At 35.7% G+C, this 26042-nt stretch overlaps 1 protein-coding gene across 2 annotated transcripts in view; it reads right to left on the reverse strand.

Moving 5' to 3' along the window:
• Window positions 1–206: 206 nt before the first annotated feature.
• ly75 (lymphocyte antigen 75) overlaps window positions 207–26042 on the reverse strand; it is a 35539-nt gene continuing 9703 nt past the window's right edge. The window contains exons 5-35 of one of the 2 annotated variants that reach the window (XM_058791367.1): window positions 24872–24988; window positions 22510–22644; window positions 22229–22429; window positions 21012–21169; window positions 20804–20911; window positions 20568–20656; window positions 19766–19935; window positions 18545–18753; window positions 18302–18444; window positions 18112–18193; window positions 17889–17960; window positions 16506–16629; window positions 16171–16206; window positions 15905–16074; window positions 14898–14965; window positions 14704–14780; window positions 12819–12955; window positions 12622–12730; window positions 12330–12493; window positions 10036–10165; window positions 9729–9949; window positions 8785–8947; window positions 8534–8689; window positions 7744–7866; window positions 7080–7268; window positions 6212–6435; window positions 5914–6097; window positions 5661–5819; window positions 3742–3864; window positions 3457–3639; window positions 207–1540 (exon numbers count right to left, since the gene is read on the reverse strand). In XM_058791367.1, the coding sequence (XP_058647350.1) occupies window positions 1368–1540; window positions 3457–3639; window positions 3742–3864; window positions 5661–5819; window positions 5914–6097; window positions 6212–6435; window positions 7080–7268; window positions 7744–7866; window positions 8534–8689; window positions 8785–8947; window positions 9729–9949; window positions 10036–10165; window positions 12330–12493; window positions 12622–12730; window positions 12819–12955; window positions 14704–14780; window positions 14898–14965; window positions 15905–16074; window positions 16171–16206; window positions 16506–16629; window positions 17889–17960; window positions 18112–18193; window positions 18302–18444; window positions 18545–18753; window positions 19766–19935; window positions 20568–20656; window positions 20804–20911; window positions 21012–21169; window positions 22229–22429; window positions 22510–22644; window positions 24872–24988 (4397 nt within the window). In that variant the 3' untranslated portion in view covers window positions 207–1367. The remainder of the gene's footprint in view (window positions 1541–3456; window positions 3640–3741; window positions 3865–5660; window positions 5820–5913; window positions 6098–6211; window positions 6436–7079; window positions 7269–7743; window positions 7867–8533; window positions 8690–8784; window positions 8948–9728; window positions 9950–10035; window positions 10166–12329; window positions 12494–12621; window positions 12731–12818; window positions 12956–14703; window positions 14781–14897; window positions 14966–15904; window positions 16075–16170; window positions 16207–16505; window positions 16630–17888; window positions 17961–18111; window positions 18194–18301; window positions 18445–18544; window positions 18754–19765; window positions 19936–20567; window positions 20657–20803; window positions 20912–21011; window positions 21170–22228; window positions 22430–22509; window positions 22645–24871; window positions 24989–26042) is intronic. The other variant, XM_058791368.1, reaches the window with a different exon arrangement.

A 26042-nucleotide genomic window follows, 5' to 3' on the forward strand; every position in this document is an offset into this window, starting at 1 on the left:
CTAAATGCAATGTACTTGCATTATAAAACACTACAGTTTAGTAATGGAAAAGAATGACTAACTAACATTTAATAATGTCCTGGATAAATACAAAGTCAGCATCAACACACTAATGAATACTGCATGTAAGCAACTAAAACTTTAAAGTAATTTAACACTTAAAACATGTCTATTAATAGTCATCAACATAAAACAAGGACATATCATATTATAAGAAGTAACATTGTTTTATTGAGCATCTGCTGTGGTCAAAACAGAGGAAAGCTGATATGTAATCAAATCAAAGACAAGGATAACAAAAGATTCTGAAAAAAAAAATAATAATAATAATTTTTTTTTTTTTTTCAAAAGCAGCATTATCTTTAGTGAACATTTTTGGGTTTGCAATATATTACCTTAAATTCCCAAAACATCTTTGGTGTAGTTTGAAAAAATAAAATAAAACCAAACAAACAATCAACAGCAACAAGAAAAAATATATAATAAAATATTTACAAGCATGTACTAAATCCTTTACTAAAATTGTGTAATTTTTGCTTGAAGTTAGATTCAAACAGCTCATTAAAGTGCATCAGATCTCAGTAGTTTGAGCGAATGAAGCGTAAGAGTGCATAGATATCATCTCCGACTGCGCCAACTATCATTTTATCATTAGCATCTTATACAGCAGTCAGTGCACTGCATTTACTGTGTTACCATAAGCTGTTATACAGCACTTGGATATTACTGTAATGAATGCAAACAATGTCACAATGCCAGGAGAAGTACATGATACATCAACACTGTGGAAAATCACCATTCTGGCAAGTTTGATAGGAATGTTCTATTGACCACTGACTAATAAATCAATGACAATTTCAAAAAGTGGCATTCAAAAATCAAATAAGAAAGAAAAAAACCCCCCACAAAAATAAATTATTTTAAATGAGATAATACAGTTTCGGATCACATCTTAAAATCACATCTTTGAAAAGAAAAGAGGAAAAACACACATTCTTCAAAACCTCCCAGCTCCATGCATGAGTTAATATTCAGTGCTGCTCAAGAGGAGTAAAAAACCCTGATCCAATGACGTAATATCACGAGAAGCCAAAGAAACACAGTCAAATTTGTATAGTATGGTAAGTACCTGCAGTCCTCCAATTAAAATATACACAAGCATTTTAGACATTTTAATTTAAACAATAAAACCCTTAGAATAATATCACTCCTATTTTATTTTACACAAACGGTCAAGATGTGAAGAATAATAAATAACCTTAGATTGCACCACTGAAGCAGGTGTTTCTGTTGATGGCATAGAGGAGTGTTTCTAGTAAAAGGCACATTTTAGCTACCGTTTCATTTGACGTCATTCAGTTGAGCCGTTACTCGGCATTATTGATCATACTCGCGCTGTCCGCGTCATCAAAGTTGCGCTGGTAACGTACTGTCGAATGGAAGCGGTGCTTGTTTTTCTGGTATAAGATGAAGGGGACAGTCGCGAAGATGCAGATGAGTACAACGATGAAGAAGATCAAAGCCACAGGGCTACCTGGATCTGCACATGCAATATTTATGCCATAATGTTACATTTATGCAAGATTTATTTGCAAAATCATACAACTTTTTCTGTATTTTCAATAATGTTTATTCATAAAATATTTTAAAAATAATATTAAAATTACTTGTATACAGTGCCCTCCAAAAGTATTGGAACAGTGAAGACAAAATTGCTCTGTTGGCTGTGGAGTCAAGACATTTGCAAATATGATGAAAAGATGAATATGAGACAAAACTACAGAATGTCACATTTTATTATTAGCCGTTTCAACACATACATGCTTTACCAAATAAAAAGAACAGCACTTTTATAGTTCATCCCACTCATTGATGTGAGCATAAGTATTGGGACAGCTGAACATAAGGCAGATATAAAAGATTAAAAGCTATTATTTAGTTGCAGATCCCTTATCACATGAGTATGTGACCCATAGACATCACCAGACTCTTGGTCTTATCCTTTGAAATACTTTTCCCAGCCTTTAATGCAGCCAATTCCAATTGTTGCTTGTTTTGGGGAGTTTCTGCCTTTACTCTCCTCTTCAGCTGGTGAAATTCATGTTCAATCGGATTTAAATCTGGAGATTGATTTGGGCAATCTAAGACTTTCCATCTCTTTGCCCTTATAAACTCCTTGACTGAACTGGCAGGGTGTTTTGGGTCATTGTCCTGATGCAATATGAAGCACTTCCCAATGAATCTGGTGGCATTTTCTTGAATATTGGTAGGCAAGATGGTTTTGTACCCTTCCAAATTCATTCTGCTACTGTCATCATACATTAAGTCATCAGTAAAGTTGAGAGGGCCTGTTCCAGAGGCAGCCATGACACCACCTCCACCATGCTTTACAGATGAGGCTGTATGCTTGGGATCATTTGCAGTTCCCTTTTTTTCTCCACATTTTTGCTTTCCCATCACTTCGATAAAGGTTCATCTTTGTCTCATCGGTCCATAAATACAGTTCCAAAACTCTTCTGGCTCACCTTTGTGCTTTTTTGCTAACTCTAATCTTGCCTTTCTATTTTTGGAGGTTTGTATCTTGCTGTGTAACATCTGTAATTCTGTGTCAAAGTCTCCTGAGGACAGTAAATTGTCAGAGTATCACCCCAGCTTTATGGAAGTTGTTGGTGATTTTATAGACACGTCTTTTAGGATTAATTTTCACAGCTTTTATGATTTGTCTGTCATCAACTGCTGTTGTTTTCTCAGTCGATCAGGTCATTGTTGGTTGCTGGTGTCGCTTGTGGTTTCCTAACTCTTGATTTCTCCATGCCCTTTGTTTTTGCTATAGCTATAATTGACTTCCTCTTTTCTTTTAGCATCCAAATTGCTTGCTTTTCTCTCAAAGTCAGCTCCCTCGTCTTCATCCTGGTTTGTGTGTGTCATCATCGAATGCAAGATTCAGAATGCAGAAGTAATGGATATAACTGATACGACACATTCCCTGCTTTTAATATCTGAAGAATTAATGCAGCAGGACACAGCTGATCACTTAGAAAGACCTGCGAGGTGACTGTTCCAGTACTTGCTCACATCAGATAGTGGGATGAAACTCTAAAAGTGCTGAACTTATTAGCTGATAAAACATCTAGGTGTTGAATCACCCAATAATAAAATGTGACATTGTTTAGTTTTGTCTCATATTCATCTTTTAATCATATTTGTAAATGTCTTGACTCCAGAGCCAACAGAGCAATTTTGTCTTTACTGTTCCAATACTTTTGGAGGGCACTGTATATACAGTATATATACGTATATATATATATATATATATATATATATAGTTGGAAATAATATGCAAAAATGTAAAACATAATAATATATATATTATTGTTATTATATTTTATATTTTTGCATATTATTTTCAACTATAGGTCATGAGACAGTTTCAAGGTGAGAAATTTCGGGACTCACAGGCAGGTGCTTTGCAGACGATTCGGCTGCGGCTGTTCAAGCAGCTTGTGTGCGTCCAGGAGCCGTTGCTGGACACCATGACTGCGCAGACCTGCGGCATCTGCTGGGATAACCGTGGGCCTGATTTTGCATCCCAGCTAGAAAAGTCCAGTTCACTGCCATCATGCCAACCTGTGGGCTCACCTGTTGCAGAGATTTATAAAGATTTACATTTACATTACATAACTCTTCAACTCTTACAAAAGGAAACAGTGTGATTGAAGGCAGATGAAATCATTATTTCACCCCTGTCGTTGATGTTGAGCGCCAGCCACACTCGGCTTGTGATGGAAGGGTTCTTATTCATGTAGTCAGAGACAAAATCATTCTCCTCTTTACTCTTGATGGTTAACAGCTTGGAGGAAGAATCTGTCAGTTACACAGGAGAAATACAAGATGCTGTTAGACACTTTCAGGTTGATTTTGGATGGTGTATATTAGTGTTCATTTTGTCAGCCATGTTTAATATACGTAGTCTTTTAAATGAGTCTTAGTCCTGTGTCAAATGTACTTTTTTGTTGTTACACTACTTAGTCAACCTTGTCCTGTTTTTGTTTAGTAAAGTTTTAGTCAACTAAATGTCTGAGCATTTTAGTCTTGTTTTAGTCAGGGGAAACTTAGCCACATTTTCATCATGCTATATAATGGTTAAACTAATACATTTTTTTTTTGCTCAAAATTACAAAATCACAATAATTGTTGTCATTTGAGAAATTTATTTTTACATTTCAGGTATTGCACTTTCACCAATAAGCACAAATCAACAGAATGTGGACTCATAAATGGTTTATTTGACCTCGTCTATTGTACTGATTAATTATAGGCTATTTATTATATAAATTAATATCAAAGACTTATGCACTCTCTCCGTCTACATTATGAAAACTAGTAAAACACACAAACAACAACAACAAATTATTATTTATTATTATTATAATTCTTTTTTAAAACAACAGCGGTTGAGTATTTATTCGCCAACCACAATCGCAAACAATATAGTCGAGATTTCTTCCTGGAAGAAAAAAAGAATGTTTGAAAAGTCCAGGACATATTATTGATTTTATATTTATTTACGAATGACAAATCTTAACGGATAACTTAGTCTAATATGTAGACAACATTGTTTTTGCTTGTAAAACAACTTACAAGACTAAGTTATCCAGGAAACAGATATGAGTGGCTGAACATTCTCTAGGCCTCAAACCTCAAGAACGGTGACAACCAACAAACGTTAAAAAGACGAGCTCTTTACTTCACAGTACAACAAATAACTAACAATAATGACAAAACAACAACAAAAAAGTTAAAATAAAGTCAGCAAACAGCAAAAAAAAAATCCTATAACAGTAACTGCATAATTTATTCATGCTGCAATGCATGCTGGGAACTCACAATGCCTTAAAATTTCAACAATATGAAATTCTTTGTTCAGACACCTGTTTTTGACAATTTTGTTGGTCTGACAAGGGTTTTTATGTAGTTTCTAGAAAATAGCATTTTTTTGTATTTGAGACTCAAAAAGTTTCGTAAACTGGAAAATCTGCAGTTGCATTTTGTACAGTGCAGATTGCAAAAATTAAGCAAAACACCGGGCAGAAAACGTATTCTTTTTTTCTACGAATCTCTGATTTGGGGACTTGAACTGGAAACCGAACAAATGAAAGCTCGCGTAGGAGAGGCGTGTACAGCAGGGCACAGTACTATTTTGTCTCCTTATTTTGGCCGAAAATAAAAAGATATTTTGGTATAGTTTTTATTTTTCAAAATACATTTTAGTCTGGTCTTTTATCGTCAACGATATTGGATGTTGATATAGTCACAGTTATTGACCTTATTGTCATCTCATCATCGTCTTGTTTTAGTCATAGGGAAAAAAGCTCATCAACGAACATTTTTCGTCATAGTTTTCGTTAATGAAATGAACAGTTTTTGGTGATTATGTCAGTGGTTTGGATTTGAGAAACTGGTCCTGGAACAGTTTAGAAAGGAAACCATCTGTTGCTTTTTGCACAGACGGTGAAACTTTTGCGCTAGCATTTGAGTGTTTTATCATTATGGTTGGCTGCATGTGTATTGTCTCTTCCTGACCAGAAAAAGCTGCAAATTGGTTGTGATACGAAGTGAAACTTGTTAAAGACACAGCAATACAGGATATATACACTCACCCAGATTCTGACACACGTTCTTGGCGCTTTCCATGGTAAAGACAGAGTAGTTGTACATGTTGAAAGCATAGCAGTGATCTTTGAACAGGACCCATGAAAAGTGATCATCACTCTTGGGACAACTGCTGCTGGAATCAGAAGAGAGATGTGCAGCAGGTTCTGAAAAAAAAAACAAAAAAAAAACGAAACCAGTTTGAGACTGATCTTTTCAGAACAGTTGTGTTTGTGTTACGTTATTGCGTGCTTGTCTTACTCTCACTGATGTGGTTGTAACAGATGGCCCCTTCTTGGGCCACATGACAGTTGACGGCCGTCCAGGTGCCTTTGGAGTCCACAAACACACACTTTTCCTCAGAATCAAGGCCGTCGTTGACAAATCCATCTGGCGTGAATTTTACTGCACTCCCATCTGACCACTCAAATGGCCAGCCACTTACCTAAAGAAACAGTTAGACAAATTACATGACAATGGCAACAACTGAGAGCAAAGGATTAAGCGTACAGCTATTAATTGCTGTCAGTTATTACTATTATCACAAATAATTGTGTACATCTTGTTTGGAAAGGCCAATCCACAGTGAAAAGCCGTCCCGTTTGGCGATCAGTGCCATGTTGTCGTTAGAGGTTTTGTCAGGGATGTTGGCAAGATGGCCTTTGTTGCGTCCACACTCTTGCAGTGCCTGATACCAATCCATTCTCTTGGCCACCCGACGGTAACTTATGCCATCTGGAGCATTAACGTCAACCACACCCTTCATGAACTCCTCTTTGGGATCTGTAAAATACATTTTTGCAAGTCTATAACTATGTCATAACTATGACTTTTTTTTTTTCAATCTGAAGAGTTCTGGCTAATATTTATATAGATGTAAGCAACTTACACTACCATTTTTTAAAAGAAATTAATAGTTTTATACGGCAAGAATACATGAAATAGATCAAAAGTGACAGTAAAGACATTTATAAAGATTTATATTCCAATAAAATGCAGGTCTTTTTAAAAATGTTTGAATATATATATTGAATTTTATTTTATTTTTTTACCTAATCCAACGAATCAATCCAATTGTCTAGTAATATATGCATGACCACAAAGATACAAATATACAATTATGCTTTTTTGGCGTCTTGTAAATAATCCTGCAGTGTGACAATTTATAATAAATAAATTATATACAATAGTTGCCTCTTTATTACAAATAGTTGTACTTTAATTCATCTGAGAACATAAAAACAACATGCATATTAAATTATACTAATTATAAAAAATAGAAAATTAGTTTTAGATAGATTACATCGTCACACTTCTGTCATGTCATATCTATTACTTATTTTGCAGTGCAAGGCTAAATAAAAACATATTTTTGGTAAAAACATATAAAAGGCAAAACAAACTGAAAATCATTGGTGTTGCTTTACCTTTTTCAATCTTGCACACCACAATACTCTTCTGTTTGAAGGTATTGAAAAAACGTTGATTTGTTATCATATCCCACTCTCCGATTAAGTTGAGACCAACCATGAAGGACTCTGTGATGTTTGGTCTTAGACCGTATTTCCAGTTAGAGAACTGCACATTGCTGCCATCTAGCCACTTCAGCTGCTCATCTAAAGCAAACACATCATATGGGACAAAAATGAACAGCTAGTTGATACTTTCCTAACCATTTTTCCACATAAATGCTGGAAAACACTACATGACTTTTGGCCAAATTTTTGCTCCAGGTTACAATCTTGAAACGTCAACACTAGTTGCCAAAAGTCCAGTTGGAAGAAATCAATCATGTTTGATATTTAGTGATTTTACAACATATTAATTTCATTTGTCATGCATGTCAGGGCATGTTTCTGTGGGAGTTTGTTGTGTTTGGAACAACTTGAAAGTCTGGTTGTGTGCGATGTCCATTTTCTCTCTAACCATTTACAAAGTCAGCAAGTGTATGATAACCTAGTGTTTTAAATTCTCATCAGATTTTAAAAGTCATGTAGTGTATTACAGCCTTAACCTGGAAACATTTGGTGTTAAATTGTGAATGTTATTAGACTGATAAGAAGATAGAACTTTGGCATGTGATTATCTTACCTGCCTTGTTTTTGCTCATTCCCAGCCACACAAACATCACTAAATCTTTGAATGGCTGCAACTGCTGCCTGATGAAATCATTCTCTGCCTCATCACGGATTGTCAGGATTTCTCCGGCCCCGGCTAAAACACACAGACAAGATTACCGTAAAACAATGGCCATGTGCACACTGCAGCTAAATTCAGTTGTCAATTCACCTTTTAGTGCTTAATCTTGTTTTCTACACACACACATCCTCCAGTAAATTACTTACTCCCAAAAAATGCAGGTAGTGACAATCACTTTGCAGAAATTGTCTGCAGCGTACAAACTAAACATCTAGTTGTTAATGACGTATTTAAATGCATTGCAAAGTTTTGGTGCAAGAAATCACAGGGAAGGAGGTGCGTCTTGACTCAGCGTTGCCAAATCTTGCTATAAAAAAACAGCAAACGAGAACAAGCCTATGTTACCTAGGAAATAAGCTACATTTCAAAATATTGCTACCTACATCTGCCTACGCTATGATCTTCACAAAATGGATTGTTTATTAGCTGAGGCCAAACAACAAGCCCAAAGACGCTTAATAAGCTTTGCTTATAATAAGTGGACATGGCAACCCTTCAAGAGCATGCATCCAAACATAAACAAAACTTGATGGCTGTGCTGACAGTGGTTTTGTTAAAACCATTAAACATCTTCGACCACGGAATTGAAACTTTGAAAAGAAACACAAAAAAAGAAACTTGAAAAACATGTTGTGCAGAACAATTCATCACAGAAAAAGTCCCAGATATGATCCATTCATACCAAGAGACTTGCAGATCTGCTGATCAATGCCATTGTTGCTCCATCTGGAGGCCCCCAGCAGTAACGTGTAGCAGTTCTTCTTAAAGCGGATCCAGTTCTGTCCATTGCTTTTGTGAGGACATTTGACCGAATCTACTTCAGGTGTGACGGTGTGATCTGTTAAGAAAAAAAAAAAAAAAGCATTTTTAAAGCCAAGCATATGCAAGTAAATATTGAAAAGCAGAGGCGGCATTTATGAATTGAATCCTCACTGTGTGGGATGTGGCAGATCACTCCTGAAAGCTCTTCCTCACACTCGGTTGCCTTCCAGAAACCGTCAGTGTCCAGATACACACAGGCTCCTTCGGTGGCTTCAGGGGTCCAGCGGCTGAACTCAGTGTGACTGTGGTCTGTCCAGTGGTAGTGCTCCCCTTCCTTGATTAAAAATAATAATAATAATAATAGTAATAAACATTAAACCGTTACAGTATGTAATAAATCAATTGTATTCTTTTAAACGTTCTAGTCATCAAAGAATCTTGGAAAAATGTATCATGGTTTCCACAAAAATAATAAGAAGCACAACTGTTTTCAACATCGATAATAATACTACTGTATATTTTACTTGTACATCAAATCAGCATATTAGAATGATTTCTGAAGGATCACGTGAGACTGAAGACTGAAGTAATAAAGCTGAAAATTCAGAATTGTATCACAGGAACAAATGATGTTTTACAATATATTAGTTACAATAGAACAATAGAACTTAAATCATGAAAAAATTACATTTGATTTAAAAAAAATAATAATTTTTTTAAATAGAAAAGAGTTATTTTAAATAATTGTAATTATATTTTACTAATTTATTTTGCAGTTCATTTAAAGATCACTGGGATTTTTTTTTCTTTTGTTTGACTAACAACCCCCCCAACTATATTTTATATACTAAAGGGCTTGTCATTTTTTTTTTTTTTTTAATAAAAATTTTAAATGTTGATTGGAGAATGGCTGCTGAAAATTAAGCTTTGACATCACTGGAGTAAATTACATTTTACAATTCTAATAGAATTTTTTTTTTTTAAATTGTAATAATATTTCACAATATTACTGTTTTTACGGTATTTTTGATTAAATAAATGCAGCCTTGGTGGCTTCTTTCAAAAACATTAAAAAATGTTACAGACCGCCAACTTTTAAATAGATCTTCACTCACATCTTCACTTAAGAGTCCAATCCAGAGGGACTGATTTCTTCGAGAGACTTCAACTGTGAGCCTTGCTTGGACATATGCATCAGGTACGCTGGCCAAGTCCATATTGTAGCTCCGGCACAACTGAAGAGCCTCTATCCATGTTAAATTGCCCTGCTGTACCACCTTAAATGTATGATTATGAACCGTGAAATCATCCTTATTCTCAGGTTTCTCTTGTTCATCTGGGGAAATTGTCAATCGGGTGTTAATCAACAGAACACTATTTCATATAAGATAGAGATGATTGAGAATCGCTGGTGGCTCGTACTTGCAGGATGCTGGCAGATGCTGAGATACTGGCGGTCGGAGCAGGTGGTGTAGTCCCAGGTGCCTATCATGTCAGAATGATCATCATTATACATGTAGGCACAGAGCTCCATGGAGTCCTGTTCAAATGTCTGCCGTGCAAATCAAGAGGAAAAAGAGAAACTCTCAGATTAAGTGCATCATGGGCAGAAAATGTATGTAACATACAGCTTATGCAATTATATGTAAAGCCAACTAAACACCAGATATGGCATATGGGAGATGGAATAAAAACTGTGCAAGAAGAAAAAAAGCTTCCCACAATTTATTTCACGACAGTTCACCTAAAAACTTATACAACATGTATGACTTTTGTGCTTTCATCAAGAAAATAAGGAGATGTTTTGAGTAATGTTCATGATGCTCTTTTCCATATGATGAAAATGAATGAAGGCAGAGGCTGTCAAGCTCCAAAAATGCACTTTTATGTTTGTTTTTAAGTTACTGCATGACTTCAGAAGACAATTCTGAGTCGGATGGATCCATATTATGGTGCTCTTACTATTTACACCACCATTCAAAAGTCTGGAGTTAGTGAGATTGTTTAATGTTTTTGAAACAAGTCAAGGCCTTCACCAGTAAAAAAGCAATTTATTTAAAATACATTTATTTCATACTAAGCATAGTTCAGATCTATTAACATATTTACTGCCATATCGCTTGAGACTTACTGATATAAAAATTATAATTTGGAGTACTACTTGTGCACAATGCACATTTCTTCCCAGCAAGCACCGGACGTCAAAATAATATGTGACCCTGTACCACAAAACCAGTCTTAAGTGTCAATTTTCCGAAATTGAGATTTATACATCACATGAAAGCTGAATAAATAAGCTTTCCATTGATGTATGGTTTGTTAGGATCGGACAATATTTGGCCGAGATACAACTATTTGAAAATCTGGAATCTGAGGGTGCAAAAAAATCTAAATATTGAGAAAATTGCCTTTAAAGTTGTCCAAATGAATTCTTAGCAATGCATATTACTAACCAAAAACGACGTTTTGATATATTTACAGTAGTAAATTTACTAAATATCTTCATGGAACATGATCTTTACTTAATATACTAATGATTTTTGGCATAAAAGAAAAATCTATAATTTTGACCCATACAGTGTATTTTGGGCTATTGCTACGAATATACCCCAGCGACTTAAGACTGGTTTTGTGGTCCAGGGTCACATAACAGGTTGACGTTGGATCCCAATGTCAGACAGACGCTGCATTTTGGTTGAGAATGAAATCGGTTCGAGTCAGTATTTTACTTATTTGACTAAGTCGATTGTTACATGACCTAAAAACAACAAAATATCAACGTCAGCTGACATTGGTATTGGACATGAAATTAAATTAAATGTTGAACTGACATTGAATTTTGGTCACCCGACGTCGCAACCAAAATTGAATCAAATATCAACGTCTTGTGACATTGTGTGTCTGCTGGGTTAATATTAAGTCTAAAATGGGTTTTAATATCACTACTGATGATGATTGTATGATCTTTGAATAATATCAGTCTTCAAAAGCAAGATATTTAAAGTGTACTTGCAATAGTTCCACTTTAGCACAATCAAATATACTTCAGCATATCTTTAGTTGGATTTCAGCACTACTTCTACACAATTAAAGTGCATTAAGTACAAAATTAGTTGCTTTAATTTAGCAGACTGTAAATATACCAGTTTAGTATACTAAAAGTACAATTGCAGGGTATTATTATTAAGTACATAAACATGTACAGTAAATGCATTTGTAGTATACATAGCATAAAATAAATGTATTTCAAAAAAATCTAATTTATTTCCGTGAGGGCAAAGCTGCATTTTCCGCAGCCATTACTCCAGTCTTTAGTGTCACATGATCTGGTCATGCGATGATTAATATTTTTGTGGAAACTGCGATTTTTTTTAGGATTCTTTGATGACTATAAAGTTCAGAAGAACAATTTATTTGAAACTGAAATCTTTTGTAACGTTACGAACATCTTTCCTGTCACATTTTGATCAATTTGCTCAATTTGATCAATGGCAGAGCATTCATTTTTGGGCAAACTAGTGTTTGTGTTATTGTATTGCAAGTTACTGTAAACATGAGGAACAAAACTATTCACTGTATAATCTATAGCATGCCGCAAATGCTGCACAAAATACTTTTTGAATATTTCTCAGGTGCTTTGATCAGATCTCCAAATCTTTGTGGTCAATTATAGAACTTTCAAACTTTCAAAACTTTTAAAGCAGATGGACACTTGCATTGATGAATATGGGTCGTAACTGGCCATGCAGGAGAGGATTGAAGTTCAGATATGCAACTGGCGAGTTGTCCACCCACTGAGTCTCATGAAGCTTGAACTTTAGGCCAATCCAGACCTTCTGAGGCTGTCCGGGTAACTCCGGTAACATTGTAGTGATGAAATCTAAATGGAGGAAAGGTGCACGGGACAGACAGATAGAGAGAGAGAGAGTACTAAAAGCATGAATACATATGTTTTATATTAAAATGTGTTCTCAGTGGATTTCTACATAGTATATTAATCAAACACACCCTGTTCAACTTGGTCAGATATGGTGAGCATCGTGCCAGTCAGTGAATTGCAGAACTCATTGGCATCTTTGAAGGTTTGGAAATGAGACTCGTCTAAAACTTGATAGCACTGCAAGACATGTATACAATGATGTCATAAAACAAAAACACGTGTTTATAGTTCAAAGGATGTGACTGGCTGTGTGTGTATGTCAGACCTTCTTTCTGAAGTGCTTGGCAGTGCCCTCACATGAGGTGTTGGCAGGGGGCGGTTCTGGGCTTCCTTTCTCCGCAGAAGTGACGTTCAGGGTCTCACACACAAACGGCTGTTTTTCATTACATCTGCCACCGAAACCTACGGAGAAAAAAATCGTAATTGTTGCTGTCAGTTTAGAGGGGTATTTTTCCAAATTATAGAGTCTTATAAAAGTTATTTATTTAAATAAATAAATGCGTCTTTGTCTTTCTTATCCTCTATTGTAAAAGCAAATGCTTAAAACATGATTCATTCTTGTTTCTTGTACAAAACAGACCTCATCATTTGATAAGAGTAATAATATTTGGGTGCAATAATGGAAAGAAATTAATAAATTAAAAAAACAAGTTAATAATTGATTTCAATATCAGTAGTTAAAAAATTGAGCGATTTAAAACTGAAAAGACCAATTCTGTTCAAGTATTTTATTACAGTAAATATTAAGGTAAACGGCAATAACTGCTACAAAACTAGAAAATGGTTGTCTTCACTGAGGCAACTTTATGAAACTTGTCATTAAAACCATCTAAAAGTCTTAATGTTTTATTAAATTTATACTGACACTTGTCTTGTCTCAGTACTTGGTCTCAGACTAAGAGGACTCGTAATTTTATTTCAAGATCACAACTGCAGGGATATCACTAAATTTCTTGTGCATTGTCCCATTTATTTGTTAACATCATTACTGTGATTCGATGTAAAACTGCTTCAAATGCAATCAATAACTTATTTCTAATTTGATTTCTTTTGATTAAAAAAATTAACAAAATTAATCCAAATTCCCCCAAAATTTAAGATATGATTACAAAAAAGTACTTGTATGAGATCGTTTTTATATTAAAACATACATAATTAAGCAGTATCACAAGAGCAAGAGAGCTGTTTTCTTGAATATGAGCACAACTGCAATTGTGATATTGATTTTATACAAACATACAACAAACAAGAAGTTAATTGTAAGTGAATTACATTTAGACACTATTTTTAACACAAGTCTATTGGCAATGGAAATACTTCCAAACAAATCCACAGCAGAACTGTTGTGTTTCCTAGCAACCCACAGCTGTGATTCGTTACTGAATTCGAACGAATCGGCTAAATAACTGATTCCATGATTGACTCGTTAAGTGATTTGCTGCCACGTAGCTAACTGGTGGTTTTAGTTTCGTATTTAAAAGTATTTTATTTTTCCATCATATTTCTAAATCTAAAATTTTATTAACAATTTGTACTGTATGCTGTAACATTCAGATGCAACTTCTGTGCCACCTCTGCAGTGCAAACATCGCTGCAGTCACCCTGCTTTGGTCTTGTCTTGGGCTCAACACAATTTAGGTGGTCTTGACTACAACACTAACTGACACTTTGTTCAGCTAGTAGAAAATGGTAAGACTTTAGAATAGGGAACACATATTCACTATTAACTAAGAGTTTTCCCTAAACAAACTCCTAATTTGCTGCTTATTAATAGTTAGTAAAGTAGTTGTTAAGTTTAGGTATTGGGAGGGATTAAGGCATCTAAAATACAGAATAAGGCATTAATATGTGGTTTATAAGCACTAATAAACAGCCAATACGCTAGTAATATGCATGCTAATAAGCAACTAGTTAATAGTGAGAATTGGTACTTAAAATAAAGTGTTACTGAAAAACAAAAACAAAGGTATTCATCCTGCTCCCCAAGTGAGTCATGGGTCTTTCAACATTCACAGGAATTTCCATTGTGCAACAACTAGGAAAGTCATTTGAATGAGCCATGAAACATCTTGTCAACATGTCAAGCTGCCCCAAAACAAACACTGTAAGATGTCAAAATTACTTTAGGAATCACAATGAGACTCTCATACCAGGTTCAAATGACACGGGAGTCATAGAGGGGCACCTGCCCAGAAACGCTGAATAATAGTAGTGCATAGGGTTGAGCCTGCAAAACACACACACACACACACACCAATGAATGATAAATAAAAGAGAGTAATGCATGCCAGTAATTGTGCCTCTCATCATGAGGTTTGGATAAGGAATGAAAACCAGAACTTACATAAAGGGAGCATGAGGACCAGGGTAATGAAGGTCTGCCCACCACTTTAAATTCACCTGTTCTGAATGCTGAAGATCATTAAAAATAGATTTATTACTGGATGATATGAACAACCATATACTCACTCATATTAATATTATCCATTTCCCACTGACTGACACTTCATTGTGGATCAAAAAAATGTCCAATTATGAGCATGTGTGTTGTTTCTTACAATACTGCCAGCAAAACATAAAAAAAACAAGTAATAATTTCAATTTTTGATACATAAGATATATAAAAATTGTGTTTTTTTTATACACTGTAAGTTCAAAAGTTTTATCATTCAAACTTAATTCATACAGTATTTGCTACAGGCCAAAATGGAGTCTGGGGTCAGCAAGATTTTTAAAAATAAAAATTAATATATTTATTCAGCATTTTATTGATAAACAGTGACAGTAATTCTGTTCTTCTGATCAGTTTCCTCAAAAATATTAAGCAGCACAACTCTTTTCAACAGTTCAGCTTTGACATCACAGCAACAAATTACATTTTAAAATATATTAAAATAGAAAAGAGGTACTGTACATTTGAATTATATTTCACATTACTGTTTTACTGTATTTTTAATCAAATAAATGCAGCTTTGATGAGCATCTTCTTTCAAAAACATTAAAAATCTTACAGATGAACAGCAGTGTATTACTTTTTAAATAATTAAAAAAGCTGTATTAAGTGAGTTTTAAATAGCTTTAAATAACAAAAGAAAAGAAAATTCTTAAGATTTTTGGCAGTAACATTTTGCACTCTGTCTTTGCATAATGAAAAGTAAATGTGCTTTTTTTTTTATGGTTTACTTGTGTTTTATGCATTTTCTTATCACTATACGTAGGCCTCATTTGAAGGCAACACCACCAGCACTCTGTTTTGACGTTCTGTGGAGATGCAGCCTTTAATTTAATGAGCCAGACCTCGCCAAACCCCCTGGTAATTGAGGGTTTCTAAAAACAACTGCCCCTTCTTACCTCAAAAAGACGTTCCTGTAGGCGGCGTGCGGCATTAAGGGTGTCGGGTGTGGCGAGTTTGCTGTTGTTGCTGCTGCAGTACAAGGCGGCCTCCTCGAAGGACAACTTTGGCTCCGTTACAAACCAGAACTCCTGGCCGTCTATAAACACCGATGTGTTATGGTGCCCATCTGTTAGGTTTGAAACACGAAACATGTCACTGACAAACCAAAAAATTACATAATCCATGACATATTTGGGCATTTGATTCAAAATGAATGTTCTACCTGGGTTGTACCACTCTGGTGTTTTTGGTGATTGACCTAGAGAATGATACAAAAACATGTTAGTTAGGATTATGTGGCTCCAAACCAGTTTGAGTTTTTTTTTTTTTTTTCATGGAACGTAATGAAATTCTTAACATACTTGTTGCTCTTTTACAGTACATACATTTACAATGAAGGGGAAGAAACTTTTCAAATTCATGAACTTGAAAACAAACAACAAATTTTCGCTAATTTGCTGTTTACAAAGTAAATATGGACTCTATATAAATAAGTATTAACAACTGTGAAAACGTTTCCAGGAAGCAGTTTTAGTCTCTGGTGTTGTTGTTGTTTACCTCGTGGTATCTGACACACCCATTCCAGTTTGGCGTTGCAGTGAAAGACACTGGGATAAAAAGACCGTTGAGGAACATTATGAAACAGGAAGAAGTGAAATGGCTTGTAGGTTCCTTTCAAAGTCTGATGATACAAAAAAATAAATAAAAATCATCACAGGCTGTCTGAATTCAAACAGGCCTTTGATTTCTACTGTATACTATTCTAAATGATTAATATTGTCTGTTTGATGCCTCTGATGTGTTTTTGAGTATTTGAATCCTGTCTGATGACAATCTATTGATCTGATTCATTTCCCGTCTCTCCCTACTCCCAAACAGAAGGGGAAAGCCGTATGTAGGTCATTCTAGATTTCCGATTATTGATTGGCTGTTGGCTGCCAACAGCGATAGGCTGTTTTGTGTCAATTACTGCCTCTATCCCAACATAATATGTCTGAATAAAACAAACATCAACCACATACTGTATACTACTATGCAAAAGTCTTAGGCCATTAGTATTTTCAAAGAGAAAAATGGTTTTAAGTAAGTTATTTATCTTTTGCTGTAGTGTGTCAGTAGGAAATATCAGTTTACATTTCCTTTAGCAATTAATTGTAATAATCCAGTGAGATTTTTGTCTGACAGCAGCCAGTGCTCCACACAGAGATCTGATCTGATCATCATCAGTCTGTCTGCAATGACATGAAGAAACTGAACAAACTGAGACAGACTAAATCCAGAAGAACTCTAATGGAGCAGGTCTAATGCTATTAAATTAAAGATGATGTACCACAGAGCAAAAAAAAATTAACAGTGAAAGCAACAAAAACTTGTAAAATACATTTTAATGGGCATAATTAAGTGTTAAAATAACCGAAAGATATACAGTCAAACCAAAAATAATTCAGAGACCAGATATAATGTTTGATATTTTTTTCCTAGTGGGTGCAGGACACTAGTTCATAAAGCAAAATAAAGTAAACTGTGACATATTATACCCCAAAATTCTTCATATAGTGGACTACCAGTAAAATCGATATAAATTTGGGACCAAAAATGATTCAGACTGAGTCTGGGGAAAAAATTTAAGTTCAGGTTTGCATGAACCTGGTTGACAGCATGCCCTGGAGACTACAGGTGGTCCGACAAAGTATTGATAGTTGTGTAATGATTAATAAATATTAAAATAATTTAAAATATCAAGCAGAAATATGTACAGCTACCAAGCCATCTCCAGCAGTCAAGTGAGTAAAGTAAAAATGTGTTCTACTAGACAGGAACCAGAATAGCAAGTGTCATTTCTTGTGTTGTTTGTCGAGATAAAACTGCATAATAATGTAGTTTTGTGATGCTATGAGAGGTCAGGGGTCATGCATGTTTTGGGAGTCATGTTTACCACACCTTAAAGGCAACGCAATCCCTGTTATAGGCATCATCTTCGTTGAATTCCTCAGGAAAGATCATCATGGAGACCTGTTATCAAGCAGCAGAAACAAATGACAACACCTACACATTTCACACTTCAGCTTTAGTCAACAAGGAAATAAAGGAGTAAATGATGGTTCCAGTCACAACTCAATTTTGTCTTTATTTGTTCAGAGAACATCATATGCTAGTGACTCACCGGACGCCCATCACTCCACTCCCAGTTGTTGTTGTTATTTGGATTTCTGCGATTTAGTCCCACCCAGAAAAAACGATTATCACTGTACAAGGAGACAGACAGCACAACTAAAAGTCAATAAATGCCACTGCCCTTGGTTTAGTGTGTGAGGGAACATGATAATGGGAGTTAAAAACTGTCCTATCTGTACCTGATTGAGTCTCTCAGGATGTAATGTAACATTTGCATATCTTTAGTCTCAGTGAAGCTGGGCAAATGCCCCCCTAGTGCCTCACAGAAACGCTCCGCCTCTTCCCACGAGCGCTTCCTGGTCAAACGCTCCTCGTGAAACACCTGCAGACACATTCAAACAGATGTTGATTAGATATAACTAGAAATGGCTTCATTGTTTTGACTCAGCTTCTTGTTTTAGATGAATACCAGCTGAACACACCTTGTAACAGTACTTTAGGCCTTCCTTTGAGATCCATCCTGGTGCACAGGAAGCATTGACATTGGGCTCAACTGGATCTGGGGTGGGTTGGACCATTGATTTGATGGGTTTCTTACAGATTCTGCCAGCTTTGAACAGAGTGCAGTTCTTAACAGCCCACTGGCCCAAAGGATTCCCAGTAGACATCACCACACAGCCACCGGCGAAAGCTGGAATACATATTTACATTCAAACTCAATGCAAAATATTTTAAATTCTGATATTTAGAAAGTTGTAGGGTATCTGCAGGATTTTTAAAAATCAAATTTAAGACTTTATTTAACACCTGCACAAAAAAAAAAAAAAAAAAGTACCATATGAGCGGGGTAGGGCAATGTCTATGGTAACATTAAATGTAAAATGACCATAAAAAGCATGATTTACAGTTCAACTACTGGTTTTCAAAAGAACAAAAAGTTTTATAAAATACTGAACTTCACATTTCAGCCTTTAAACCATTTTTAAAAAAGTGAGGAGTCAAAAGTATCAATTATTATATTAATTTAATAACATATAAATATATCTTAGTGTTTTAATTGTTTATATTTTTGTAATGCTTTAGCTTCTTGACGAATCACCAGTTCACATTTCAAATTGCACATTTGCTGCGTAAAATTCTGAACAAAAACAGCAGACGGGCTTATTGAAAAAGCAAATCCTTTCTCGGTAAGCAGGTGGCGCTTTCAGAAGAGCAGAAATATAGCAGTTTGCCGAGTAACCTATGCATATATACGCTATGCTTACATCCTACGTCATTTGCTGGAACGCCACTCTCTCGTGATCGCGTGTATGACAGTTAGCGGAAGCCAAAGATTATAAAGTTTATAAAGATTTAAATATGTATATTTTTCTTTCAAAAACACATCAATTCCGCTCAGGAGGCCTTTATTAACCCCCTGGAGCCGTGTGGAGCACTTTTTATGATGGATTGATGCACTTTATCGGACTTCTATTCTTGGACTATTGAATATCAACACCCACTCACTGCCATTATAAAGCTTGGAAGAGGCAGGGCATTTTTTAATATCACTCCAACTGTATTCATCTGAAAGAAGAAAGTCGTTTACACCTAGGAAGGCTTGAGTAAGTGAGTAAATCATGTGGCAATTTTCATTTTTGGGTGAACTATACCTTTAATTTACAATATTGAACAACCACAATGGATCCCATGATGTGCATTACCTGGTTCTGGCCATTTCCAGTTGGTGAAGGTGACCTGGTCTGCTCTCCCATCCTGACCGATCCAATGGTACTCCCTGGACCCTTTAGTGTCCTGTAGCCCCGTCCAGAAATACAACACCTCAGTGCTGATGTGCTCTTTCAGAAGACTGTTAATGAAGGCCTGTTCAAATCTAGAGAGAGGATTATACATCTTCATGTTACTAGAAAATTTCAAAATTAGAAATTAGTTTAGCTTTATTAATGGCTCACTATTATTATTAATCATACTTGTGGTATAAAATTGCCATGTAAATCATTCTGCACTGTATGTTCTACAAACGTGATGCTTCATATCATGTGTTATTCCATTCAGATCAGACTTAATTCAAAGAGTTATATCTAGACAGCAGTAGCCGTTTGCCTAAACTGCTTAGACTAGTCTTTAAAAAATTAGTCACCTATTTTTTTTTTTTTATTAAGATTGGGCGTAACTTTTTAAAGTCAGTCATTAAAAATACAGTTAGACAGTTACCCCTTGGCTAACTGCTAGTTGGTAACTAGTTCTTAAGCAACTGGCACCAGAATATGATTTTTTTTAATCACTTGGACAAGTGGCTACTTTCTATGAGAAAAAATAAAACTATTGTTCTTTTGCAGGGAAAATAATGTATCTGTTCCAGAATAAATACATTTTACATCTTGCAGATATATTAGTGTGACATTCTAAACCATTGTTTTCAGTGATGCTATTAACTGTAAGATTATAGCTGTTTGTTTCATGCTGGTCTTATGAGTTGTAAATCAAATATATGTTAACAGTTACCTGTTATTAATGGTGATGTGGCAGCTGTTTTTATAGAACACCAGCTCAGTGTCCATTTTATAGCAAGCATTGCCATGTCTCTTCCAATTCTAGAGAGAAGAAAAAACAGATGTCTGCTTATTCATGAATCAGATTCACATGGGCGGCAATAACAACAACATTAAGCACAAACATGATGTATATCCATGGAGTTAGAGTGAATTGTTCAATAGTGACCCTCTGTCGTGGGCACTCACCCCATCTGAAGGGCAGCCTTCTTCTGGGGCGCTCTCATTCACACTCCCTTTCGACTTACACATGTAAGCCCTCGGCTTTTCACAATCAGACACAGACCATGTATGATGCTGTAAACACGCATAGATAAATTAGAGTTGAGCTAATATTCAGAACAGCGCTCTTATTTATGTGATATAATCTGACATGACAAAACACACACACACACACCTCTCCTGAATAGTACACGCAGTGGATGGTATTTGGTAGAAGTGGTGGAGGTTGAGCTCTGGCCCAGTATGTGAAAGACACTGGTCCTTTATCGACCCATTCAAAAACTGAGGTGTTTCCATTACCCAAAAGACCAATCCATACCTCTGTCTTCAGATCTGTCACATATAAAGTCATAAAACATATAAAGTCTGTACAAATGTATGACACTGTATAATATATACAGATATATATATATATATATATAAAACAAATAATATACATTATACAAATAGTATAAATTACATGTGTAACATAATAAATCCCACTGACAGATACTTGTTTTTATTTATGCATACATTTGTTTAATTTTTGTTCAATTTCAAGATCTCAAGTGATATAAGAATGCTTAAATAAATGCATCAGAAAACAAAAATACTGAGGAAAATATAGATTTTTAATCAATGCGTGCAACATTTAATGCCATGAATTCAAGATTTTCTGCTCTGATTTAAGACCTTTTAAGGCCTTAAATTATAAAAAGGCAAAAAAATAAATAAAATTTAAGACCCACAGAAACCCTGATACATATATACAAAAAAATTACATAAAATTAATATTTTCTAAATAATAAATATTTTATGTATGAATGTACATACATATGTGTACATACATACAAACACACATATATACAGTATATTACAGAGGAGTAATGCAGGTCAAAATAATCACACAAATAAGAAAAAATATTTAGTTCAGTTTTTCATTTCCCTTGCATTTTGAAAAACATTAAATCTGTGTTGAGTTTACAGATACAAAAAACTTCTACAAAATATGCCATCCAGAGAAAAGAAATACAGAATCCAATAATTACAATTATTTCTTCAGCAGTTATGCTAACTATATACAAAACAAGACAGCTTAGAGCATTGGTGTCAAACTCAGTTCCTGGAGGACCACAGCTCTGCAGAGTTTAGCTCCAACCAGATCCAACTCACACCTGTTTGTGAGTTTCTAGTAATCCTGAAGACCTTGATTACCTGGATCAGGTGTGTTTGATTAGGGTTGGAGCTAAACTGTGCAGAGCTGTCCTCCAGGAATTGAGATTGAGACCACTGGCTTAGAGATTAACATTAAACACAATGACGTTCATAGATGATCAAATGAAATACTTTACAATCGGCTTACTTTCTCAGAACATATGTTGTCGATACCTTTGTGCGGTGAAATGTGTTTACCTTTGTGAAAATTTGTGTGTAGCATTTCAATTTCATCCAAACTGTGCATGCTGGCAAGATCAGACTTATCCATCTGACACGTGTTCAGAGCTTCATGCTGGGACAGTTTTGACTCTGAACCACCATGGAGTTTATAACAGAATCCTTTCCACCCAGTCCAACCATCTTCACACACCGTGGGCTTATATACCTCCCTGACTGCTGAAAAGAGAGGGAGAGAGACTGTGCTGTGAAAGTGAGGGAAAAAAGAAGGAAAATGGAACAAGAGGGCAGTATCTGACCTGTACTCTCACTGTCTTTGTCATTCTTCATGCAGATGAAGGGAAGCCGGTTTTCACATGTCTCTACGCCGAAACGCAGCGGCTCCTTCAGAACTCCACAGTCCTCGTCCGACACAAGGGATCTGATTGGGATGCCTAACAAACATGCCGTGTGACACACAAACGTAACACTTTATGCAAACAGTGCCACGTACAAAACAGTGAATTAATCTAATCCGATAACATTTTCACTCATTCTTTTTCAGCAACCTCTTTATATTTATTGTTTCATGGACATATGTTATATACAAAAGTATTATTAGTATAAAACCTAAATTTAACATCCAAAACCTTTTTTATTTCATTAAAACTTATTTTAGTAAACGACCACTGCTATGATTGTATGTCTACATTCCTCATAGATGGACGCTCTTGTTATTTAGGTTAAAACCACATAAATACTCAGTACATACAAAGTCACTTTCAAGGAAAGTCTGTTCACTCTGCGGCCTCCGGGCAGCTCAACAAGACCAAGTCCTATCTAAATGCATGGGGGAATCCTGAAATCTCAAAAACTGCCCACTGAACTTGCAATTAAATTACATATTTCAAATCAGCAACACAATCTGAAATGAATTGCCCCATGAATGTTGTTTCTTATGCTCAAATAGCATTTAAAAAGCTTATTTTTCAGGCTAGACCAGCCAATGCACATGCGCAGTCATACTGCGCTTTAGACTGCGCATGCAGATCGGCTAGTCTAGCCTCAGGTTTCTATGGGAACCGGAGCATCTAACGGCAGCTGCGTTGACGCAATGACTTTACCAATCAGCAATTGGCTCTTTCGTTTAGAAGGCGACCATATTGCGCGTTGCAGTTTCTCCCATTCATACGTATAGGAGTGAACTGTCTTTAGTCTTTGGTACATATCAAACAATCTGTAATAACAGACAAAGCAATGGTGACCACGAATTAAAAACAGTTACTCACACTTGTGTTGCGCCATTACTGTCAGATCCAATATAGTCGGCACAGCATCGCCTTTTAATTTCGATCGTTCTGAAAATCCAACATTGAATTGTGCCTTGTTTGTAAACGAATCCGCGGTAAAATTAAATGAACAAAGGACCGAGTTCTTACTGACGAGGTCTGGAACTTCATTAAAAATAAAGTTAATCCACTCTTTTCTAACATTGGGATCAGAAGGAAGGCAACACAAACACTGTTTTCCCACAATCTGGCACTTGTTGCCTTCAAAGCCATCTTTATGATTTGGTTTCTGCGTAGACCTGCGTTTGCCTCTCTCGTTATTTACACTACATGTGCGAATCGGTGGGCGGGGCTAAACAGGCAGTGATGTAGAAGCAGGCGCTGATCTTCTTCTGTGGAGGTGGTGTTTAGCCACGTAATTACATCATAGAGTTGTACATTCCACAAGCTGTCGTTTTAGCAGACTGCCTTCAATATAAGCTGTCTTTAGACTAATAAGTAAGTTTTGAGTTCTGAAACTTCTTTTTATAGTACAATGACCTCTTATAGTATGTCAAAAGATCACGGGAATTTAGATTTCTCAGTTCATGACCCCTTTAAATATACCACTTTCATGGTGGTTATGTTTTTATTACATATTTTATTTCAATTTTATTAGATTACGTTATTGGAGTAACATCTCCAACACTTTATGCAAATCATTCGCATAAAAAGTGTTTATAGACACAGTTCATTGTATTGACAGCACACACATGGGGTGAGGAGAGACAAACCACCCACCCACATCATCACAGCTGACCGTCAGTCAGAGACAATGCTGTCATCACAGAGACAGATTCTGCCTGTGTCTACTGCTTAAATACACCGTTCAAGTCATCAGTTTGTTATTCTAGCAAAACAACTATCCTTGTATGCCCCCACACACTGCTACATTAACAGCGACAGAGAGGTCATTGTCAGTGGCTGAACAGTACTCTTGTACCAAGAGAAGAGAAGAGAAGAGAAGAGAAGAGAAGAGAAGAGAAGAGAAGAGAAGAGAAGAGAAGAGAAGAGAAGAGAAGAGAAGAGAAGAGAAGAGAAGAGAAGAGAAGAGAAGAGAAGAGAAGAGAACTGGTCTTCCTTGATCTGCTAAACCTAAATCACTGTGAATCTGAATAACTGTCAGGCCATAAATATAATGGACTGTAGATATAGGGCCCAACAGACGGTGGCACAGCGGGTTGTGAAGGGAAAAAACCTTTCAAAAGGAAAATATTATGTCAGAGATTCCACCACGTCCATATGTTTACCAGATCAACATGCGGTTGAACTATCCCTTTAAAACAAGGGATTTAAAATAAGAACAGTAATCTACTACAAGATTCTTTATATTACATTTTTCGGTTAAAATCACCTGTGTCCCAAGGGGCAAAAGATAAAGCTGATCCGTCGGACCACTGCCAACCCTGCATCCAGTCCAGATGGTTCAAGCCGATCCACAGCTTGCTTGGTAAGTCCTTCTGATTTTTAACTGCAAGGGGAAGGAGATAAACAATGAATATTAAATAAAGTAAAAATAAACACTTAGCTGCGAGATCAGCATGAATTAAAGCTGAAATGTGTAATTTTGCAATCTAACACTCCCACCAGCTGCTATTGGTCGGACAAACAAACAGCCCCGCCCCTGAACTTATGCTATTGGTTGAGCCAGTGTTGCTATGTCAGCCACAGAGCAATGATTGGAAAGTGGTATGAATTTTGAACAAAGCCAACCTACTAACGGCCCACTTAGAGTTGTCAGTCCACATTAAGATGGAATGGGCGACAGCATTTGAAGAATATGGATGGAGATGCAAAAGTAATTTTACAACTCAAATGTGCATGAGGACAAAATGCAGTTGTAAATAAAGTAATAAATGTCCAGCTGGGGTTGACGCTAATGGATAGGCAAAATCTCTAATGGATATCTGGACACTGAAAATGTGACTACGCAGAGAGAAAATTAGTATTTTAGCAAGAACATATGTGACCCTGGACCACAAAACCAGTCTTAAGTGTCAATTTTTCGAAATTGAGATTTATACATCATCTGAAAGCTGAATAAATAAGCTTTCCATTGATGTAGGGATTGATAGGATCGGACAATATTTGACTGAGATAGAACTATTTGAAAATCTGGAATCTGAGCATGCAAAATATCTAATTATTGAGAAAATCACCTTTAAAATTGTCCAAAAGAAGTTCTTAGCAATGTATATTACTAATCAAAAATTAAGTTTTGATATATTTACAGTAGGAAATTTACAAAATATCTTAATGGAACATGATATTTACTTAATATCTTAATGATTTTTGGCATAAAAGAAAAATCGATAATTTTGAACCATACAATGTATTTTTTGGCTATTGCTACCAGTGTTGGGCAGTGACTAGTTACTAGTAATTAGTTACTGTAATAATATTACTTTTTGCAGTAACTAGTAGTGTAACTAAATACTAATACGATTTCAGTAATAATATTACAGTTACTTTCCATAAAACAGCTTAGTTACTTAGTTACTTTTGATGCCTCAACCCCACTGATT

This window comes from Onychostoma macrolepis, chromosome 11, assembly GCF_012432095.1.
Source record: "Onychostoma macrolepis isolate SWU-2019 chromosome 11, ASM1243209v1, whole genome shotgun sequence".
In the NCBI taxonomy this organism is placed as follows: Eukaryota; Metazoa; Chordata; class Actinopteri; order Cypriniformes; family Cyprinidae; genus Onychostoma; species Onychostoma macrolepis.